The following is a 22,415-nucleotide window of genomic DNA, read 5'->3' on the forward strand; positions in this document are numbered from 1 at the left end:
CCAAATGGTTTACCTCTTTTCCATATACATATGTTTCTATCACTCAAACCCTTCTTGTTATCTGTGCCATAAGTTGACTTCAACCTGAGATTTCAGGAATGGTCTGGCAAGATAATCTGCAACTTGATTACCTTTGGATTGGATATATTTATCTTATTTTTCATGACCCATTTAGACTAAGTGCTAGTACCTAAAGTTCATTTATTCTGTGAATGCCCTCTGTGATGACTTTTTTTGTTTAACTAAGAAACTGTTTAATTACATGCTAATTGAATGACATACTTGGCCAAGTTTAGGTCAAGTAACACACACTTTTTACACCATAATATATATGAACTTACTGGATTCTAAGTAATACATGAAAGTTCGGAATTTAACGTTAAGTTTACTGCTATGACATACAGCTTTTCTTCTAAAAATATATATATATTCCAAGAAACTTCAAGATGATGCTGTGATGCAGATTCAAGATGATTATACATACACTGACATTGTACTCATATAACACAAAGATGATAATTATGATCTAAACAATTCATACTCAGTCATTACATATGATTTTTGATCTTACATTTCCATATATTGTTGGCTTACTGTCACACGTGAGAAGTTAGGCAGGTTTCAGGCTGAGCAAGCATTTTGTCTAACAGGAATTACCTGTTTGGACCGTTGTGAGGCTGATGCTGATCTACCTGTTCCTTTCATACTAGACTTATCTGTTGCCTTTGAAATTATGTATATACAGGAGGAGGAAACCTATCCAATTTTAGGACATTAATGTGATTATAATATGATGATTCTGCTTATCTAAGTCAATATCTCGATACTATTAGTTATATAAATTTACATTGTTTTATCTTGTCACATGATGTATTTTTCAATGGCATCATCAATAAATACATGTAATAATTTAGTGTTGACATGAAGAAAGTTTACATGCCATATTCTATAATCAACATGTTTCATTGAAACATCTCCAACACCTTGACTGTTCCATCCATACACATAGCCCATTTTAAGTCTACCCACTTTCTGTCACAGGCATGGACAACATACTGCCTCAACTTGAAGACACGAGAGCTCTAGCAGATGATTTTTGTGTAGATAGGTTCATAATTACAACTGAGTAACCATCCAGTCTGCTAATATTTATTCTGCACTTGTCAGTACAGAGTAATTTTTTAATGATGTAGTGCATCTACATGTAAATGACTACTCTGTAGTTCAAACTTAAATGCCTGACAGAGGGTTCTTCAAACTGCTTTCAGCCTATTTCTCTATTGTTCCACCCTCCAACAGCAGATGGGAAAAATAACGAACAATTAAATATCTCCCTGTGAGGTTTGATTTCTCTTATATTATTAACATGATCATTTTTCCGTATGTACAATGGTTGCAATAAAATATTTAAGCATTCAAAGGGGAAAGTTGGTGACTGAAATTTCGTGAAAAGCTCTTGTAGCAATGAAAAATGCCATTGTTCTAATGATTGCCACCGCAACTCACTTATCACATTCATGGCATATCCATTTCATATTACCACTCTACATTACAGCTGATTAGAAATAATTTAATTCCTGTGATCTGATGAGATCAATAGATTTTTTGATAGAGCTAGGTTTAAATTGAGAAGATAATTAGGTTTTACAGTGAAATAAGAGAGCAGTGACTTTACTTCATTTTTTAAAAATTTTATGTATGACTTTTGAATGTACAATAGTTGTTATTCTGTGAAAAGCATTCAGTAATTTTGCAATACAATAACTGCAATGTTCAATAAATTTACATTGTTTTATCTTGTCACACAATGTATTTGTCAATGTACATCATCAATAAATACATGTAATAATGTAGTGTTGTCATGAGGACAGTTTAGATGCCTTATTCTACAATCAACTTTGAGATCGATGGTATAAGAATGGAGTATGGAGAACTGTGAACACACCAGAATATTATACTTCATGAGTTACATTTATCAGAAAGATAAATTTAAAAATAATAGTTAATAACATTAATGCTATAAGCTCTTTTTCTGTTATTATTGTTCATTGTTAAGAATTTTCACAGTTTACAAAAATCATTCTTTCAGAGTACATTTTGCTTAGTCAGCTTTTTCATTAGTAACATGCTATGTGCAATCTCACTGACACAAACATTAAGAGTATTATGCAAATTAATGAGCAGAAATGCCAATTCACTTAAGGAAACATGAACAGCAGTCAAATTTAATTGTCTAAGAACTGATTGTGATATTTATTTTTCCAGTTTCGTGACATACAAAAGGGGAGGTTTGTGAACAAGTTATAAGAGTTTTCATTTAATGTTAAAACACTTTTAAAAGAATATTACAATTCCATAACTCATGCTATAACATGCAAATTCCATCAAGATACTGCATCACAAAATTTTCATGATATTTTATCACACATTATTCCCATAATAATTAAAACTGCATGCTTCAATATAGTTTTGCTGACACTAAATGTCTTGTATAAAACTGAATTAAAAAATCACAGAACTGTGTCACATCTTGTATGACATATTTAACAGAAAGAATTAATGGTATGCAAAAAAGTACAAAACACAGAATATTACTCTTTAAATTTTCTACAAAGTAGGGAGATCGGGTTAAAATTGCATACACAGTCCACTATCTTTCATATGGTATTCTGATGAGAATACTAATCCAGTTTTTTAAAATTTGACTCTTCACTGCAGTACAGATATGTTCTAACTTCAGTCAATAATAAATGAGAATCTAGTTATCTTAAAAGAATACATTGTGACAGTTTTTAAATTTGTAAAACAATAATAATTAAAACAGCTCCATAATTAAATGTTCCTCTATTCTTTGGTATGGGAAGAATACTGGAAAACCAAGTACATCTCTTGTTTCTCAGTGCCTGAAAGCAAGTGAAATTCTTAAAATGAAGAAATAATCGCAAAATGTAAACACACGACATTACAAATTAAGTAGTAATAGTTTCTAAATTTTTACCAGAGATTATGTTTGATGTTTACATTTATGTGCTAAGTGTATCTTTCACAGTTATCTAAGTAAAATGACTTGCAGGTACAGTCAGTGACAGAATTCATGAGATTCTTTGTCTTATCATTACGCCAAACTGCACAGCTTTGCTGACCCTGATACAGCAGCACAAAGCACAAATAACACATTGTCTACAGGTGTGAAAAGCTATCTGAGCTTTGTCAGACTGTTCTGATAATGTGGGGGCTATACTGCTGCTTATTAATTTCTTGCATATGTTTACTTGCTGTTAACATTTAAGAACTCCAAACTATTTTTTATTAAAAATGTCTTACAAATTGATGGAATTCACAGTAAATGATGACTCTTCAAGCCCCTTCCGCTACTTTTTAGTCCTTTATTGGAAACAATACTGGTTTACACCATTATAGGTGTATCCTCATTTGGTGCAATGATTAACTCTTAAACGATCAGGAAGTTACGATGTCTCATATTTCTGCTGAACATAAAAAATGTTAATCTATTATAGACTGTTGTTAATAGTGAAATTGGCATTAAGCACCAGTAGATGAATGTCTAATTGGACACAGGGGGTGATAATACCATTAAGCAAATGTTAAAACAGCAACTGTTTACTACGCCAATGCTAATAACTGGTCATTGGTGGTGTTGTACTAGAATTTCACATTGACAAACATTCAATGCGAGTTTCATAACATAAATCATGCAAAATTGATATCACATTCTCAATCAAGCATGCCCATTAAAAAGAAAGAGAACTCAGTCACATCCTGTAACCCGAAACTGGATATCAACTTCAGTCACTGGGGCTACAGAAAAACTCAAAAAATATTAGAAATACTACATAGACCTCTAAATCCTGTAAAACAAACATTTTGAAAGTGGCATTCAAAACTCAAACAATATTTCCAAAACATCATGGTCACTAGTAAATTGAGAAATATGTAAATCTGGGAAACATACAACTGAAAATCACTTGCTGATGAATGGTAAAATAGAAACTGATCACAATAAGGTAGCAGATCTATTTAACAATTGTTTTGCCTGTGTTGGCTCCAGCATAAACAATCAGCTTAAAAAATAACAAATGCAAATTCAGAGGATCACCAGTGTCATAAAGTATAGTTTTGACATCAACAAGTGCAGAAGAAATAATTAAAATAGTGAGTAGCTTGATGAATTCTCATGCAACAGTATACAATGGTCTTAGTCTGGACACTCAAGAAATGTATTCATAAAACTGCACCACTTTATTAGCAATTATCATTTTTGGTACAGAAGATGGTCTGTTTCCAGGTGAGTTGAAAATTGCTCAAGTTCTGCCTATTTTTAAAAAAGGAAACAAGAAAACTTTCAACTCATATCTGTTCTTCTAGCAACATCCCAAATCTTTGAGAAAGCAATATACATAAGAAGCTGGAGCTTCCTGGTAACCACAAAAGTGATTTCTAACGGGCAGTATGGGTTTGTTAAGGAGTCATCCACCATTACAGCAGCATCCAACTTAATCAAAGACATCAAACAAGCAATAGACAATAAAGAACATATATGTGGCATCTATCTAGACTTACAAAAAGCACTTGACTTTGTTGATATGACCATACTGCTGAACAAACTGTGGAAATATGGCATTAGAGGCACAGCCCATAATCTGATTAGGTTCTATTTGATAAATAGGAAGCTGTTTGTGTCTATTAGCACTAGAGAGGGAGCATACAAATCAAACACCACTTACATTAATTTTGGTGCTCCATAGGGGTCAATATTAGGACCACTTCTTCTTATTATTTATGTTAATGATATTCAGTCTATAACAAACCCTGCTACAGCTATCTTCTATGCAGATGATACCACATTAAAATGCCATAGTCCTAGCTATTCACAACTTGAAGAGCAATACAAAATTGCAGCAGGCATAATTCCGCAGTATTTTAATGAAAACTAAAATTAAATACAAATACATCGTTCTATATTGAAGTTGATCCTGGGAGGCAATAAAACTCTTAAAAAACAATTTTTAATGGGTGACAAATACATTGAAAAGGAATACTCGACCAAGTTTCTTGGCTTGGCACTTGATGCAGACTTAAATTGGTCTGATCATGTAATGGCATTTGCAAAAAGCTATCTACTACCATCTATGCCCCAAGAAAACTGATACCTTTTTGTAACATTACCACTCTGAGGCAAATTATTTTGCACTATGAGATAGAGGTATGGGGATCCAGCAGTAAGGGTAATGTGAAAAAAGTATTTATCCATAGAAAAAAGCACTTAGAATTATGGGAAAGAAATATGTGTCAAGAATTTAAAATACTAACTGTCCATAACCTGTGTGTACTTAAGACAATCATTACGCCAGTTAACAGCAACAAAACACTCAATAAAGAAATACATGACCACAACACTAGATAGAGACTCCACAATATCTCTCATAGAATCATACTTTATAAGAGAAGCCCTCACTATGCAGACTAAAAACTACCAAACAGTTTCCACCTGAATATCTCCAAATTGTCCATCACAGAACTAAAAAAGAAATTAAAATTATGGTTCCTAAACAGTCCTGTGTATTCAATAGGTGAGTTTCTAGATTCAGCACATATGTATGTACTGCATGTAGCGTATTGCAATAGCAAATTGTTTTTATGTGTAGTCCATATATGTAATATTGTTCTCTTGAGTAAATTTGGAAAAAATTGTGTAGATAATAATACCAGGCAATAATATGTAACTCTTGCAAGTAAGGCTCTGACTTATCAAGAAGACTGGAACAAAAATAAATAAATTAATAAATTTGCAATCAGTTGATGTTGGACCAAAATAAATAAATAAAATAAATAAATAAACGTACTTTTTACACAGATGCCATCATAAAAGCATAAAATAAGTAAAAACATTCCTATAAGACATGTTTGCTCCAACAGATGTGGGACCAGTGCCTAAAACATCTGCAGCAGAGCTGTGTAGGTTGTATATTGTAAGTTATTTTGTTCATAAACAAATGATAACGTGATATTTATCATGCATTGTACTAATACAAATCAGTTATATCTTATCAAAATAACATTCCAAAAGAAAGTCTTTTTCATGAAATAAAGTATCCCAAATTGTCCCGAATTAGCAGAAAAATAAGCATTTACGCCTTCAAGATGGTCAGTGTCTAGATTCAGTCCACAGTTGCATTGAAATAGTGTTACAAGAGGGACTACAATGAAAGTATGAAAATGTAACAATAGGTGTAGACAGATAACAAAATCCAGTTAACAAATCATCATTAAGTCAATACATTTGACAGTGCAGAAAAAGTAGGCATTAGCAAGTGTGCAATTCTGCAGGTTTTTCACTTTTAGATCTACAGGGTACGGAAATTAAGGTAGGGACACAACTTATGAGGAATAAGTTGTCTTAAGACTTCTTTACTAATTGTTGATCTGCCTCTTCTCTCCAGCAAGATTAGAACCAACGCCTGGAAGGACGAACTCTTTACCACGAAGCTAGCATATAACTGTAGCACATATCACTCCCTTGTTGTCACAGTGATGGCTAAGATATAGAATTCACAATGTATATGGTGATGTAGATGGAGACCAAGAGATGAATACACTAAACAGATTCAGAAGGATGTAGGTTGCAGTAGGTACTGGGAGATGAAGAAGCTTGCACAGAATAGAGTAGCATGGAGAGCTGCATCAAACCAGTCTCTGGACTGAAGACCACAACAACAACATGGTGAAGTAAGCTGCAGTTCCTGTTGGAACACGCATTCTGGACTCAAAAATACAAATTTGCTACCTGTGTGTCAGCCCTTAAATGAGTATCATTCAGAATATTTCATCTAAATGACAAGAAATATTGACTTAATTTACTATGATAATTCTGATCCACTCCAGGAAGTAAACTGATGGTCACATAGTTGCCAAAAGCATTCTACAATGTTGCCAATTCTCTATTATACTAGCGACAGGCAGAATACGTTTGCTTAGCCAATGTGTTTCTGGAGCTAGCTAGCACTTGGGAGGCTCATGCTTCAAAGACACAGTAGCACCAGCTGCCACTACATTGATTGGGAACAGAAATACCTAGTGAAGGCCAATGCGTTGTGTTTGCATTTATGTAACTACATTTTGGGTCTATAGCACTGTTACGAATAATATCCAGATGCACCAACTGTGACTAACATCATAAACAACGAACAGGATAAATTATTTGAGCTGCTGTTCTTTTCAGTAGCTGTCATAGCTATTTTCATTTTTCTGCCTTGAGTGAACTGCAAATTAAAAAACTCATTCACCAGAGGTGACTCACTTATTTATCACCACCAGATACTATTAACATTATGGGTAAATAACATTCACTTTAATATTATATACCTGTAAACATGTTTCGTTGTAACTGCTTTTGCTGGCATCACCTCTAACACACAAAAACATAAATAAAGAGACATTCTAACAAATCACGAACATCCACTAAGAAATTTCGTGAGCTGCGAATAACTTAGGTTTCAAATCAGAAAAGTAAACTGTGAAAGTAAATCTTTCACACTGACCGAAAAATAGGACTCAAAATCTACAAAGAAAATCAGAGAGATGAATAATTGCAGTGCAAGCTATATTCCACCTTCTGGTAACATGAAAGGAGAAGCACTTGTGATGAGAATGCGAAACAAGGAACAAAAAATGTCACAGTTATATCTCGAGTATGTCATTTGTGCGGTGAAGGCGAACATGATCATCCAGTGCATAGCACTCTTCACCTGATCTTGTGTGGAACTACTGTAGTAGTGTTCAGCAAATAGCAATATGGACTGAGGGTGAGGCGTGCTTGGGTAGCCCATGCAGTTGTGTGTAACCACTGTTGCAAAGGTGGTGTAGATAGTTGACTCATCTGCCTAGTGAGCAGAAGGCACATGTTCAAATCCCAACTTTATTACAAATTTTCATTTGTTGCCAATGAATTCTTTCAATGACCGAATGCAGCAGAGACTGAAATTTCTCCTTTGTGAACATATTCTATGAAAGGTTTGGCCACAAGACATCACCTCATAAATATTTGTGTGTTAGTTACATCCTTACTGCTGAAATTCTCAATATATTAAAAAATAAAATAATCACCTTTGAAAATGAGTGCTGCTAAGCAAACACTATTTCAAGTTATTGATATAACTGAATGCATAGTGCTCACATCTTGTAACTGTAAAATTAAATGTTTGAATCTTTACTATTAGCAGCATCTCTTTATTTCATTTAAATTCTATATTTATTGAGAAATGGAAATGTTAACATACTGTGAATGGATCTCGGGTTTACTCATGTTTCACGTGCCATCCATTGTGGGTGAATCTCAAGATAACTCATTCTGTTTGTAGATGCCATCTTCTGTGGTAGATTTTAACTACTTCGTATTGTTAGGTTTTACACCAGTAGTGAATGTATCAAACTTGATTGCCTTTGCTTTCAAGCAGTTACTATTTTTGTATTGAAGTTTCTCCTACTTTTAGAGATGGCCCTATTTAGAAAACAGAAGGAAATGAACAAATCTGAAATATGTTGGGAGGGTTTTGTCCTGATTATTCAGATGTTTCTCATGAAAATGAAGATCCAGATGAATATGCAACTGGATGTTTTTATGTTCTTAGGGTGACTCCAGTGACAGCGACATGATCGGACATGTAAAGGTGCGTAAGATGTCTGTGTCTACAACTCACTCTGACAATAACATGAAGGTGATTCTGTTCTTGTGTATGATTCTTTTGCCATAATGTTAATTAATTGACTATTACTGTATCATGTTTTTAAATAAAATATGACCTTTTGATTTTAATTACTGATCAATGCAGAAATTTGAGTGCTCCAGAATTAATTAAATTTTGGTACAAAAATGAGAAACATGAAACAGAAAATAAAGGCCTTTTTTCCTTGTAGATATTTAACAGTATTATTAATATACAGAATCTTTTTTGCTTGACAGTAAGGCGTTTCACTTATCTGAATCAAATTTTAATTTACTTTCATGGAACCATTAATTAAAAACTACTTTATTTAAAATTATGATTTAATATTCAATTTGATAATCAGTTACTACAATGAGCTGGTAATGTATTGTACTTAACAGTGCTCAAAAATATTCTATTCTTCAAAAGTATCTTTTTCCATTTTCTGAGAGCTATATCATACCCTTTTAGGAAATTGATGTTCGGATGCCAACCTCTAAATCCCGTAAATAGGAAGGAAACTGAAGAGGGCCAGTCCTTACAGTCCCACAGTGAGTGTAAATTTTTGTTTATTTGCAGTATGAAAACCTGCCCTTTAAGTCTAAAGTAGTTCATAAGATGTACACTATACTGAAATGCTAACAACAACAATATTAATATGAATCACAGCTTGTACCTTACCAGTCACTGGTCAGAAGATGAAGGTCTTGAACATTGCCAGGAAGCTAAATTCTGTTGGTCTGATCCACTTGCAGCTGCCTGCAGCTGAGAATGCATTTGTTCAGCTATATTTTTAACATGTTGTATATCTGGCCGTTCATCAGGATCAGGTCTGATACAAACAGCCACAAGTTCACGCAGCTGATAATGAAACACCAAAACTCACACTGTGTATGGGCAATTCATATTAAAAAAATGCGCATCTTACTATGATATAGTCTATAATTACACAAATATTCACACCACATTCTTTATCAGTATTTTCTATTTATTTTGAAAAGCATTTCAACATTTTTGTAAATGCTAAGGTTACATATTTAACAAATTCGAAAGAGCAATGTTAGGCCATGGAAAATGTGCAGATACTGACAATATCATGATTCAAAAACTACAAAGAATGTAAAAAAACAAATGTGGTACTTTTTCAAAAGAAAGATTGGGTCATCTATGATCACATGATAAAAAAAGTGTGGATGGTTAAAATTAAGAAAAAGAACAAGAAATTAATGAAAAAAGGGAAAACTGACAAGTTTGGATTATAGTGACCAAAGGGTGATTAATCAGTATTACTTCACTTAAATCTCTCTCCTCACTCATATTAAACTATAAAATTAATTCAAATATGTTATTCACAACTGAAATTAAAAACATAATGACAGATAAAACTTTTTTCTTCTTTTAAGAACACACACTGTGTTGACTGTACATGAGAAGTTACAACTGTTCTTGACTTTGTCTAGCAAGGAACTACTCTCCTTTCAAAAGCACTGCTTTACCAAATGAAGCACACCAGAACACCTTGATATTTATTTATTACGAGTTCTGTTGATCCTAATAGCAAAAGAATTGCTAGGATATGGTATGATTCATAGGATATGGCAACTAATGGCAATACTTGTATCAACTAATGGTGCATCATAATACACAAAATTACACAATAAAGCTACAAACATGCACACTCATTTATGCTAAAAAATTCATTTATTGGGTAAAATAAATTTTTCAACGGGCATTCTTTCAATTTGTTTTTATGCTTTGGCATTTCAAGAGCATGTCTTATATGTCTTTAGATAGAGCTTTGGATACTTTCACACCTGAGTAATGCAGTCCATTCTGCTAAAGGGTGAAGTTTTTCTGGTTACTATGTAAGTGCTGTTTTGACCTCACATTGTGGCCCTGATATCCACTACTGGTTTTGAAAAAAAAAGTGTGATTTTTATTAATGAAACACAGAAGGTAGAAGATATATTTAATTTGTTAGCAATGTACTCGTCCAAGAATTTAGGGCCCGACTTCCTGTATTTATTATCCATTACATTTTATATTTATATCCTCTTGTTCTGTCTATGTCACTTGAATCTGCACATAATTAGTGCTGAGATCCAGATTTTTACCATCATTTAACTTCTTTGGTATCTGTAGATGTCACCAAGCACATGTTCTTTAAGTTAACTGTTAGTAGCTCTGTGTTATTCTCCATACAATGAGTCATGACTAAAGTTGTTTGATAATTATGTGTCATACCTGTACTGCCAAACCGTGTCCCAATAGGTCATGGGCTCAGGTTACACAAGCAGCAAAAATAAAGTTTTTTATGAGAGAAAACTGAAATTTGTAAGTTAAAAGTGTGGTAACTAACAAGTTTGTTAATACAATGAATACGGCACAAATGATTGCTGCAAAATTGCGTTCAACTAGAAATGCTGTTGTGCATTAATTATGACACATGGACAGTACAAGTCAAATCACTACTCCTCAAAAACGACATTTGGGGATATGTATCTGGAGACATATCGTAACTCACGGTGTCTGGTGAATGTGAAGTTCTTGCTGCTGCAGAAGCTGCATACAAAGCACGGCTAGTGGCACGTTGAAAAGCAAAAGCAGGCTTTATTTTATCCATCATCAATCCCATCAAGCTGAAGCAGGTACAGAACTGCACTACATCGTGTCAGGTATGGCTTAAACTCTAGTCAATTCACGCATCCAAAGGACCTGCTCGCAGAGCAGTACTGCTAAAACACCTCACACTTCACAAATTGCAACCTACTGATAATGTGACAATGAATTCTTTGATGCTGTGGATAAGTTACAAGCAATAGATATTGACATAAATGGTGATATGATGTCAATAATACTGCTCTACAGTCTTCCAGTTAGCTATGACAGTTTTAGGTGTGCTATCGATTCCTGTGACAATCTACCAGCTGTAGAGGGAGTAACGGTAAAATCTTGGGAAAAAAAGCAAGGATTCAGAAAGACAGTGAAATTGCAAGTGCCACAATGTTTGTTAAACCATGTAAGTATTTCATGAACAAGCCAAAACATACTGCAAGTGGCAGAGACAAAGTGGAATGAAAATCAGAACAAAACCAAAATACAGAAAAATAAGCATAAAAATGCAGTTTTTGTAAGAAGCGACACAAAGAAGATGAGTATGTTTTCAAGAAGAAGCTAATTGTGCAAGCTGCAAGCAATGTTGACCAATCTCCTTGCTGTTTCTCTATGAATGAGCCTCCTCTGAAGTTTTGCGACTATTCTTTGGTGCATAGGCAGTGGTCGCATATCACATATGTGCAATGATCCAAAAGCATTCACAAATGACAGAAACACGAGAGAATTTAATGATTGCGGACAACAGTGCTACACAAGTAACAGTATAGGTGATGGCAACGACAGCCTGAACCAATCTCATTTCAGTGGTAAAGGTTTTGGACAACAAGCATACAGTGACATTTCAGGAAGCTCATGCAGTTATACAAGATAATAATGGTAAAATCAACATGGTTGCAAACAGTTTTGGTAACCTCTCTTATTTACAAGTAAATGGTCCAGAAGCATTAATCGTTGTCAAGTCAGAAGTTACACTATATGATCCAAAGTATCCGGACACCCCCAAAAACACACATTTTTCATATTAGGTGCATTGTGCTGTCACCTCCTGCCAGGTACCCCATATACTGACCTCAGTAGTCATTAGACATCGTGAGAGAGCAGAATGGGGTGCTCCACGGAAGTCACAGACTTCAAACCTGGTCAGGTGATTGCGTGAAAACTGTACAGGCCAAACTCATCTGTTGCCTGACAGAGACCACTGACGGTTGAAGAGGGTTGCAATGTGTAATAGGCAAACATCTATCCAGAACATCTTACAGGAATTCCAATCTGCATCAGGTTCCACTGCCAGTACTATGATAGTTAAGTGGGAAGTGAGAAAACTTGGATTTTATGGTCGAGTGGCTGCTCATAAGCCACACATCACGCCTGTAATTGCCAATCAATTCCTTGCTTGGTGTAAGGAGCGCAAATATTGGACAATTGAACAGTGGAAAAAACATTGTGTGGAGTGATGAATCATGGCACACAATGTGTCGGTGTGACAGCAGGGTGTGGGTATGATGAACGCCCGGTGAACGTCATCTGCCAGTGTGTGTAGTGTCAACAGTAAAATTCGGAGACGGTGGTGTTATGGTGTGGTCATGTTTTTCAGGGAGGAGCTTGCACCCCTTGTTGTTTTGGATGGCACTATCACAGCACAGGCCTACATTGATGTTTTAAGCATCATCTTGCTTCCCACTGTTGAAGAGCAATTCGCAGATGGCGATTGCATCTTTCAACACGATCAAACATCTGTTCATAAAGCACGGCCTCTGGAAGAGTGGTTATATGACAATAACATCCCTATAATGGACTGGCCTGTACAGAGTCCATACCTGAATCCTACAGAACATCTTTGGGATGTTTTGGAATGCCAACTTCACGCCAAGCCTCACTGACTGACATCGATAGCTCTCCTCAGTGCAGCACTCCACGAAGAATGGGCTGCCATTCCCCAAGAAACCTTCCAGCACCTGATTGAATCTATGTTTGAGAGAGTGGAAGCTGTCATCAAGGCCAAGGGTGGGCCAACGCCATACTGAATTCCAGCATTACCGAACTTGTCAGTCATTTTCAGCCAGGTGATCACATAGTGTACAAAAAGTGCTATGTAAATCTGGCACGCTCAATTAGGCCTCTGGAACTCGTGAAACATCACCAAAGTGGTCAAAAATGAAAATGTGACACATCTGCAATTCAGTGATGTTGATATCTCCGCATGAACTATGTGTCTTAAAGAAAGAGACACATCCACTCTCTTCACTAAGTGAGAAGGCAACTCACATTAACCTCTACAGTTAATCCACTCTGATGTCTGTGGAACAATGAAAGAGACATCTCAAGGTGGCGCAATATTTTTTGTGATCTCTATGGATGACCACATCAAATGGCATTAAGGCTATTTTCTTCAACATTTGTTGAATTCAAAAACCTGGCTAACAATCAGACTGGTCATAAATTAAATCCTTTCAGTCAGACAAGGTAAGGCATACTGCAACAGAAGAATGGACTCCATCTTCAGAATGACAAGAATACAGCAACTTCTAACAGTTCCATACACACCACAGCAGACTGGTGTTACCGAACAATATAACTGTTCACTGGTCAAAATGGCTCATTGTGTGCAGCTCGAGTTGGGACTACCACCATCATTTTCAGCCGAAACCATCATGACATCTAATTACATTTGAAACTGTTGCTTAACTAAAGAACTGTCTGATGGAACTCCATATGAGAAGTGTTTGAAGAGAAAACTTGTCCTATTTCACCTTGTACATTTGGTCAAAAGGTTGTCATCCTGCATACATCATCAAACAAACGAAAGTTTGATCGTAAGGGGAAAGAAGGGATTTTTGAAGGCTATTCTGACTGTCTGGAAGCCTATTGTGTGTGTGTGTATCATGGGATCACAGTATTCACCTGTCAAGATTATGAGTATCATGAGATTATGAGTAGCATGAGATCACAGGATTCACATGTCAGGATTATGGCAATTTTGAGCCCAATAGAACTTGTATGAACTTCCGCGAAAATTGACTAGATCATCAGCAAAGAGGGGGCATCATCATGAATTCCACTCGAGGAGATTTCAATGGTGATGCAAACACTGAATCAGAGCCATTGTCTGACAATGATCTATTTTATGGCTTTGAAGATGAGGGACTTCCAATCACTACAGACCAAGAATTCAATACGGACAATGACTTACCATGTGGCAAGACAATTTCTCAAGTGCCATATCTCCCCAAAAGTTTGTGCCAGGTATAGATTCATCAGATGTTTCAATTAATGATGCTAATTTAATTTCACATTCAACAGAGATCAATCTCAGTTGTGCGGTTCAGATCATCAAGAGTGGTTTGAGACTATATGTGATGAAATCAGGTCACTGGTAAAAAACACTGGGGCATAGCAGACAGGCCAACAAATAAAAGGATAACAGACTGTAGGTCTGTTTTGAGAAATAAATACACAAGTGATGGACCTTTGCCAATGAAAAAAGAATGACAATTCAACCAGCAGTCAGAAGTTAACTTTATGGAAACATTCTCTACAGTTGCAAGACTTGGATTGTTTAGACTACTCATGGCTTTGTTAGTCAAATTTGACCTTTGTGTTTCACAGCTGGATATCACCACTTCATTTCTCATTGATGAAACTGACACACACATATTCACAGAACAGCAGTACTCACTTGTTGAATTCTTATGAAGGATCAAAGATGTGGAGAGTGACAATCATATGGTCAAGAAGGCAAGTGAGATGCCCCAAACATTTAAATCTAGTGATAAAGTGTGTAAAGCCATTTATGGACAGCACCAAACTGGTTGATAGTGGTATGCCAAGTTGAATGCAACCCTAACATCAATTGAACTGCAACCTACACATTCAGAGCCATGCATCTTTGTAGACACTGTAGGAAAATGTCCAGTCTTCCTACTTTTTTATGTAGATAACATTATAATTGCTTTAGTGGAACCAGAAATGATAGAATAAATCAAGAATCAGTTATAAACCAGATTTAATGTCAGGGACCTTGGTTGCCATTAAGGTACTATTTGGATGTCTAAGTAAATCAATCTGTTGACAAAATTACATTATGTCAAAGTGGCTGTATCAGGTAAGTTTTACACCAATTCAATATGAGTGACTGCAAGCCAGTAAGTATCCACTGGCAATAGGGAAGATGTAGGATGTGACAGCTATGAATACCGGAGATGGCACTCACTATCAATTCAGAGAATTAGTTGGAGCATTGAGGTACATCACTACTGGTACTTGACCTGACATATGCTATGCAGTCAATGCCAGTACAATGACAGCCATGACTTCATTCACTGGCAAGCAACTAACCGAATTCTTAGATACCTCAAAGGAACCAAATACAAGAAACTGACCTACATCAAGGATAAGGAAGGAACTGTTAGTTTTTTAGATCCTGGTTGGGGAAGTTCCGATGTTGATACAAACTCGTATACTGGCTATAGCTTCAACTTATTCAGGTCAGTAATCTCATGGTGTTCAAGCAAGTAGAGAGAGCAGTTGATCTTTCATCAACAACAGCTGAATACATGAGCCTCAACAATGCAGCAAAGGAAGTGACTCAATCATCAACATTCATGAAAGACCTAGATTTAGAAAAATTGTTACACAACACCCTGTTCAATGACGATCGGCCAGCTGGAAAGTTAGCATGCAGCACAGTTCTTCATTCAAAGTTTAAGCATATTCATATAAAATAACACTCCACACATCACACTCTACAAGAGTATCTGCTGAAACTGGAATATCAGTCAACAGAAGGTATGACAGCAAATGTACTGATGAAAGCTCTTTCCTGCACCAAAGCACAAGAAATGTGTTGTACAAATTTGACTTCAATCCTAGAACCACAAACTTAAGACTCAAGTCTTAATTTATAACTGTCTGTAAAAATTGAAGGGGCATGTTGAGATTCAAATTCTGCTGCCATGTAATATCTTTGGTGTTTATAGAGTTTAACGGGTAGTAGTTCTATGTTACTCTCCACGCACTGAATATGAATAAAATTGTTTGGTAATTATGTGTTGTGTCTATTGTGAATCAACATCCGAACAATTAGTTTTTTGACATTCAGAGAGAGTCCACTGCAGCTAAACCAGTGGAGGATACACAGCACAAGTTTTTGCCTGCTGTTTTATCCACTGAGAGGGACGTATCATCTGCAAAGAGGCTCAAGTTGCTCACTGTAGTAGAACAGAGTGGGATGTCACCATAAATATAAGAAACAATAAGAGCCTCTGTATCAATCCGTGTGGTACTTAACTCTTAACTGTGTGCCACTTAGATGAAGCTGTAATTCTATTACTGACAGTAATGATTACCACCTGCTTCCTATTCTTCGAAAACTTAAACCACATAAACCATTACTTTGCCTGACCCATAGAATCCCATTTTATTTGGGAGTATTTCATGGTTGGTACATTCAAAAGCCTTGGATATGTCATATAGGATTCTGAATGGTGCCAGTTTGTTGTCAACAGATTGCAGAATTTGATCTGTGAAGGAGAAAATAACATTATCTATTGATAGGTCTTGCTATAAACCGAACTGACATTCAAAATGTTGTGGCTTTCAGGTAATGGATATTCTCAAACAACAAGTTGCAAACATTTTTGGTGAAATAATGTTATCTGTCATAATCATTACAGAAATTAATAATGCCACTGACTCATTAAAAAATAAACCTTAATTTGGCTTTGACAATATCTTAAGCAAGAATTATCTGGAATATTGACCCACAGCCTTAACTCATCAATGCACCTAGGTATGTTTGCAGAGAGGATGAAAGGTGTCACAGTAAAACTCTTCTGAAAAAGGTGATGCCTCAAATATGAATAACTATAGAACAGTTTGACTTCTTCTTGTGTTTTCAAAAGTATTTGATAAGTTGTTGTATGCTAAGATTGTTAAACAATTTTAACACTTCAATATTTCAAATAAATGACAATTTGGATTTCAAAAGAAAATATTGACTGATAAGTCAATCTTCACATTTGTGGAAGACATCTTAGGGTCCCTAAACAAGAACAAACTACCAGAGGGTATCTTCTGTGATATGAGTAAAGACACCAAATTTGTTTTGTTGCAGCTGATACAAACATTGCAATAAATAGCAAATGAAGTGTAGTCTTAGAAAGATCAGTTAATGAAATTTTCCTGGACCTTAACAAATGGTTCCTTGCCAATTCTTTGTCACTAAATCTTGACAAAACACACTACACGCAATTCAGAACTTTTAAAAGATTTTGCACAAGAAGATGCCTAAAACAGATAGAAGAAGTGGACAGTATTAAATTCTTGTGCTTACACATTGACAATAAATTCAATTTGGGTACACCACAGGGCTGCTGCAGCACCTAAGCAAATCTCTGTTAGCAATGGGAATGTTGTCAGACACAGGGGATATAAAAATGAAAAAACTGACATACCGTGCTTACTTTCATTCCATAATGTCATATGGAATTATTTTATAGGGATAATTCATCAAGCCAAGTGAAAGTTTTTCAGGTACAAAAATGTCTAATTAGAATTATTTGTGGTGTGAACACAATACCATCCTGCAGAGGCCTGTTTAGGGAACTAGGGACAATAACTACCATTTCACCATATATTTATTTCTTAATGAAATTTGTTATTAAAATGTATCCCTTATTCAGACCAGTTTGTGAAATCAATACTATAAATAAGAATAATCTTCAAAAGATGTAAAGTAACTTACTTTGGACCAAAAAGGTTTCCATTAATCAGGAACACACATTTTCAATAACTTACCGGCAGCCATAAAAAGTTTAACTACCAATTAAAGTTCAGTTTAAGAGGAGCCTAAAGGATTTATTGGTGGCCAACACCTTTTAGCCCAGTGATGAATTTCTTAGTAAAATCAACTGCTGTGTGTATGTGTGTGTGTGTGTGTGTGTGTGTGTGTGTGTAATGGTACATTAGCATATTTGTTTTATATTGTAAATATTTATTGTGTGTTTTTTTCTTCTGTTCTTCTGACATTTTCTACATCCCAGAATCCCAGACAATCTCATCATTATGGATCAATTGGAACAAAAACACATCTAATCTAATACAATCTAATCATTGTGAGGATTACCAATTACTACACTATGTGATCAAAAGTATCCGGACACCCCCAAAAACATACTTTTTTCATATTAGGTGCCTTGTGCTGCCACCTACTGTCAGGTACTCCATATCAGTGACCTCAGTAGTCATTAGACATTGTGAGAGAGCAGAATGGGGCACTCTGCGGAACTCACGGACTTCAAACCTGGTCAGGTGGTTGGGTGTCACTTGGGTCATATGTCTGTAAGTGAGATTACCACACTCCTAAACATCCATAGGTACACTGTTTCCAATTGAAAGAGAAGTAGAAATGTGAAGGGACACGTACAGCACAAAACCGTACAGGCCGACCTCATCTGTTGACTGACAGAGACCACCGACAGTTGAAGAGAGTTGTGACGTGTAATACGCAGACATCTATCCAGACCATCACACAGGAATTCCAAACTGCATCCGAATCCACTGCAAGTACTATGACAGCAAGGCAGGAGGTGAGAAAACTTGGATTTCATGGTTGAGCGGCTGCTTACAAGCCACACATCATACCTGTAAATGCCGAACGTCACCTCGCTTGGTGTAAGGAGCATAAACATTGGATGACTGAACAGTGGAAAAACATTGTGTGGAGTGATAAATCATGGTACACAATGTGGCGATTTGATGGCAGGGTGTGGGTATGGCGAATGCCTGGTGAACATCATCTGCCTGCATGTGTAGAGCAAACAGTAAAATTCGGAGGCAGTGGTGAAATGGTGTGGTCATGTTTTTCATGGATGGGGCTTGCACCCCTTGTTGTTTTGTATGGCATTATCACAGCACAGGCCTACATTAATGTTTTAAGCACCTTCTCGCTCCCTATTGTTGAAGAGCAATAATGGCATGGCAATTGCATCTTTCAACATGATCAAACACCTGTTCATAATGCACGGCCTGTAATGGTCTGGCCTGCACAGAGTCCTGACCTGAATCCTATAGAACACCTTTGGGATGTTTTGGAATGCCGACTTCATGCCAGGCCTCACTGACTGACATCGATACCTCTCCTCAGTGCAGCACTCTGTGAAGAATGAGCTGTCATTCACCAAGAAACCATCCAACACCTGAATGAACATATGCTTGTGAGAGTGGAAGCTGTCATCAAGGCTAAGGGTTGGCCAACACCATATAGCATTCCAGCATTACCAATGGAGGGTGCCACGAACTTTCAAGTCATTTTCAGCCAGGTGTCCGGATACTTTTGATCACATCGTGTATTAGAGAAAGCCCAGCAGTATGGGATCAGGGGCCCATTACATAACCTACTGAAATCCTATCTTATTAGCAGGAAGAAGGGCATAATTTTGCAAGCTGTTGATTGCAAATCGGTATTACATGTTCTGTCAGACTGGGACATTATTCATTGCAGAGTCTTTCAGGTTTCTGTCCTGGATCCTTTATTGTTTTTGATTTATGCCAATGATCTACCTGCAGCTGTGAACAGTGTTGAGTGCAGATTTACCATGTTTGCAGACGACACCAGCATTATAGTTGAAAATCTGTCAAGCACCAAAAACCTTTTATCAAAAAATTTTAACTGGTTTATTCTTCAGTCTCTTTCTGCCAATTTATGCAAGCAAATTTTTGCAGTTTAGATCAAGTGACAAAAACGTAGAGGAGTACGCAATGGCACTCAGTAACAAGCAGTTACAGAGGGCTGATAGCACCAAGTTCGTGGGCATTCACTTAGCCTTCAAACTAAACTGGGAACATCACACTCACCAACCTGTGAAGGGAGTGAAGTCAGCAGCTTTTGCATTAAGAATGCTCTCTTGTATTGGAGACCAAACAGTCATGAAGGTAGCTAATTTTGCTTATTTGCAATCTATAATGTATTATGGAATTATCTTCTGGAGATATTCTCCTCTTGCTCAAAAAATCTTCATTGCCCAAAAGAGAGTGATATGTAGCATAATCCAAAGACCATCCTGAAGTAAATTATTTATCCAGCTATGAATACGTATCATGGCTTCTGAATTCATTTTTTCCTTCTCTTTGTGTTCAACTCAGCAGTCAACACTAGGCATTAGAATCACATTCACTACCAATTAAAAATCTTTTGTAGGTACAGAGAGACCCTAAGTACACTGGTGCAAAAATTTTCAACCTTCTTCCCACTGAACTCAGAAACATAAGAAATAGTGCATCCCTGTTCAAAACAAATCTATGGCAACTTCTCTGAATTGCTCATTCTACTCCGTAGAGGAATTTGTGAAAGAGAGCTAACCTAAAATAAAATATAACTTAACTGTTTCACGTCTGTCAAATGTTAATACATGTAGTTCATGTAGATTAGCTTATTTCATTCAGTCACTGTGTAATGTGACTGAGTATTTTTATAGTACATGGGTTGTTGAACTGACTGCTCAACAGTATGACAGTATGCCTGCATTACTGTTCAGAACACGTCAGTACTGAAAAGTGAATATAACAAACTGTTCAAATGTTAATATAACTTTTTTATATAAATCTTGTTATTTTCATTCAAGCACTGTTTTTCTTAATGCTGTAACATCTGTTAAGCAGTAAAATGTAATTTAATGTATTGTAATCTTTATCTTGGAATGACTCGCATCCATGGTGAACTACATGGCCAATTACATGGCCAACTACAGCTTATCTCTGTTCACTAAAGAGATTCAATGAAGTAGTAAGGCAATAACTTCTTATTTTTAAGCTCAAACACAAAGAACTGAGAAATCTAAGTCAACACAGAAAACAGTACTAAAAATCAAAGTAAAGAAGATTTTCCATGTGCTCATCGCCACAGAATAATGCTGTGCTTCACTGTGCATTCACGGATGATGTTCTGGTGACTCCCATAAACTCATCACTGTAAAGAGTCCATGGAACATGGAATGAATAAACAAACAATTATCCTGAACACCAGCTTCTCTAGGACCTTGGAAAAATTTTTTAGCAGGAAGATTAGGCGGAAGTTTGTGACATCAAGTTTCCTCAACCCTTCTTGAAAAATGCTTTCACACATGCATATTTGAATTGCAGTGGGACAGTACCTTAATGTAAGGATTCATTAACTGACACAAAACTGTAGTTATATATTCATGACAATGCCTGATTATCCTTGTGGAAACACTACCAACTAACTTTTTATTTTCATTTGTTTGATTGTCTTCTTTATTTCAATGTGATGGGAGTTATGTGCATCTGATTGACTCTGCTGCTGCTGCTAGCTTTATGCAGACAAGCTGTCACAGCATTCACTAAGCCACTTCTCTACATCTGTTGAAAAAATGCATATTGAAGATTTTTAGCAATTTCCCCAACGATTTTACTGTATTTCCAGCATGGCTTATTTCTGTGTATGATATGTACTCTACTTTTCCCCCCATTCTTCCTTTTTATAACTTGCCAGATGCTTTTTGCTTTGTTGTTGGATTTCAGATGTGATCTACAAAATTTTGTATTTTTATTGACACTTTTTCTAATATTACAGTACTATTAATACACTTATAATTCTCTTTTTTATGGGTCATCAGATACCTACACGATTCATAAAACCTATTTTGTTCTATACAAAATTTTGACCCCTCCGGTAATCCATAGTTTCCTTCAGTCGCTTGAGAATAGTTTTTAGAACTTTTCTTTCTTTTTTTTAAATACAGTTTGAAGCAATGACACAAACTCATGAGAATGTTACATTTGTCATTAACCTTCCTTTCCATATGAACACATACATAGAGCTCCAGTCAATATGTTGCAAATACAGGCTGAGATTTTTTTGGGGTGTCATCAGTGGCTAGCCTGTGAGATTTAAAGGAATGTTTGGTTTTATTACACCGGCTGAGGTCATTCACTGTAAGTAGTTGTCCACCATGATTTGACAGTCTCTTGACAATTTAACTTACAATGACACAGCTGCTCTAGCCTCTTTCAGTGAATATAGTGTCAATTAGGGTGTTACAGTTATGTTAGTAGGGAAGT

The 22,415-nt window shown here is 36.0% G+C and overlaps 1 protein-coding gene across 2 annotated transcripts in view; it reads right to left on the reverse strand.

Moving 5' to 3' along the window:
* Positions 1 to 1,750: 1,750 nt before the first annotated feature.
* LOC126190958 (serine/threonine-protein kinase Nek7-like) overlaps positions 1,751 to 22,415 on the reverse strand; it is a 70,747-nt gene continuing 50,082 nt past the window's right edge. Inside the window, exons 5-6 of one of the 2 annotated variants that reach the window (XM_049931619.1) lie at positions 9,400 to 9,584; positions 1,751 to 2,903 (exon numbers count right to left, since the gene is read on the reverse strand). In XM_049931619.1, the coding sequence (XP_049787576.1) occupies positions 9,408 to 9,584 (177 nt within the window). In that variant the 3' untranslated portion in view covers positions 1,751 to 2,903; positions 9,400 to 9,407. The remainder of the gene's footprint in view (positions 2,904 to 9,399; positions 9,585 to 22,415) is intronic. The other variant, XM_049931618.1, reaches the window with a different exon arrangement.

This window comes from Schistocerca cancellata, chromosome 6 (genome assembly GCF_023864275.1).
Source record: "Schistocerca cancellata isolate TAMUIC-IGC-003103 chromosome 6, iqSchCanc2.1, whole genome shotgun sequence".
Lineage (NCBI taxonomy): Eukaryota > Metazoa > Arthropoda > Insecta > Orthoptera > Acrididae > Schistocerca > Schistocerca cancellata.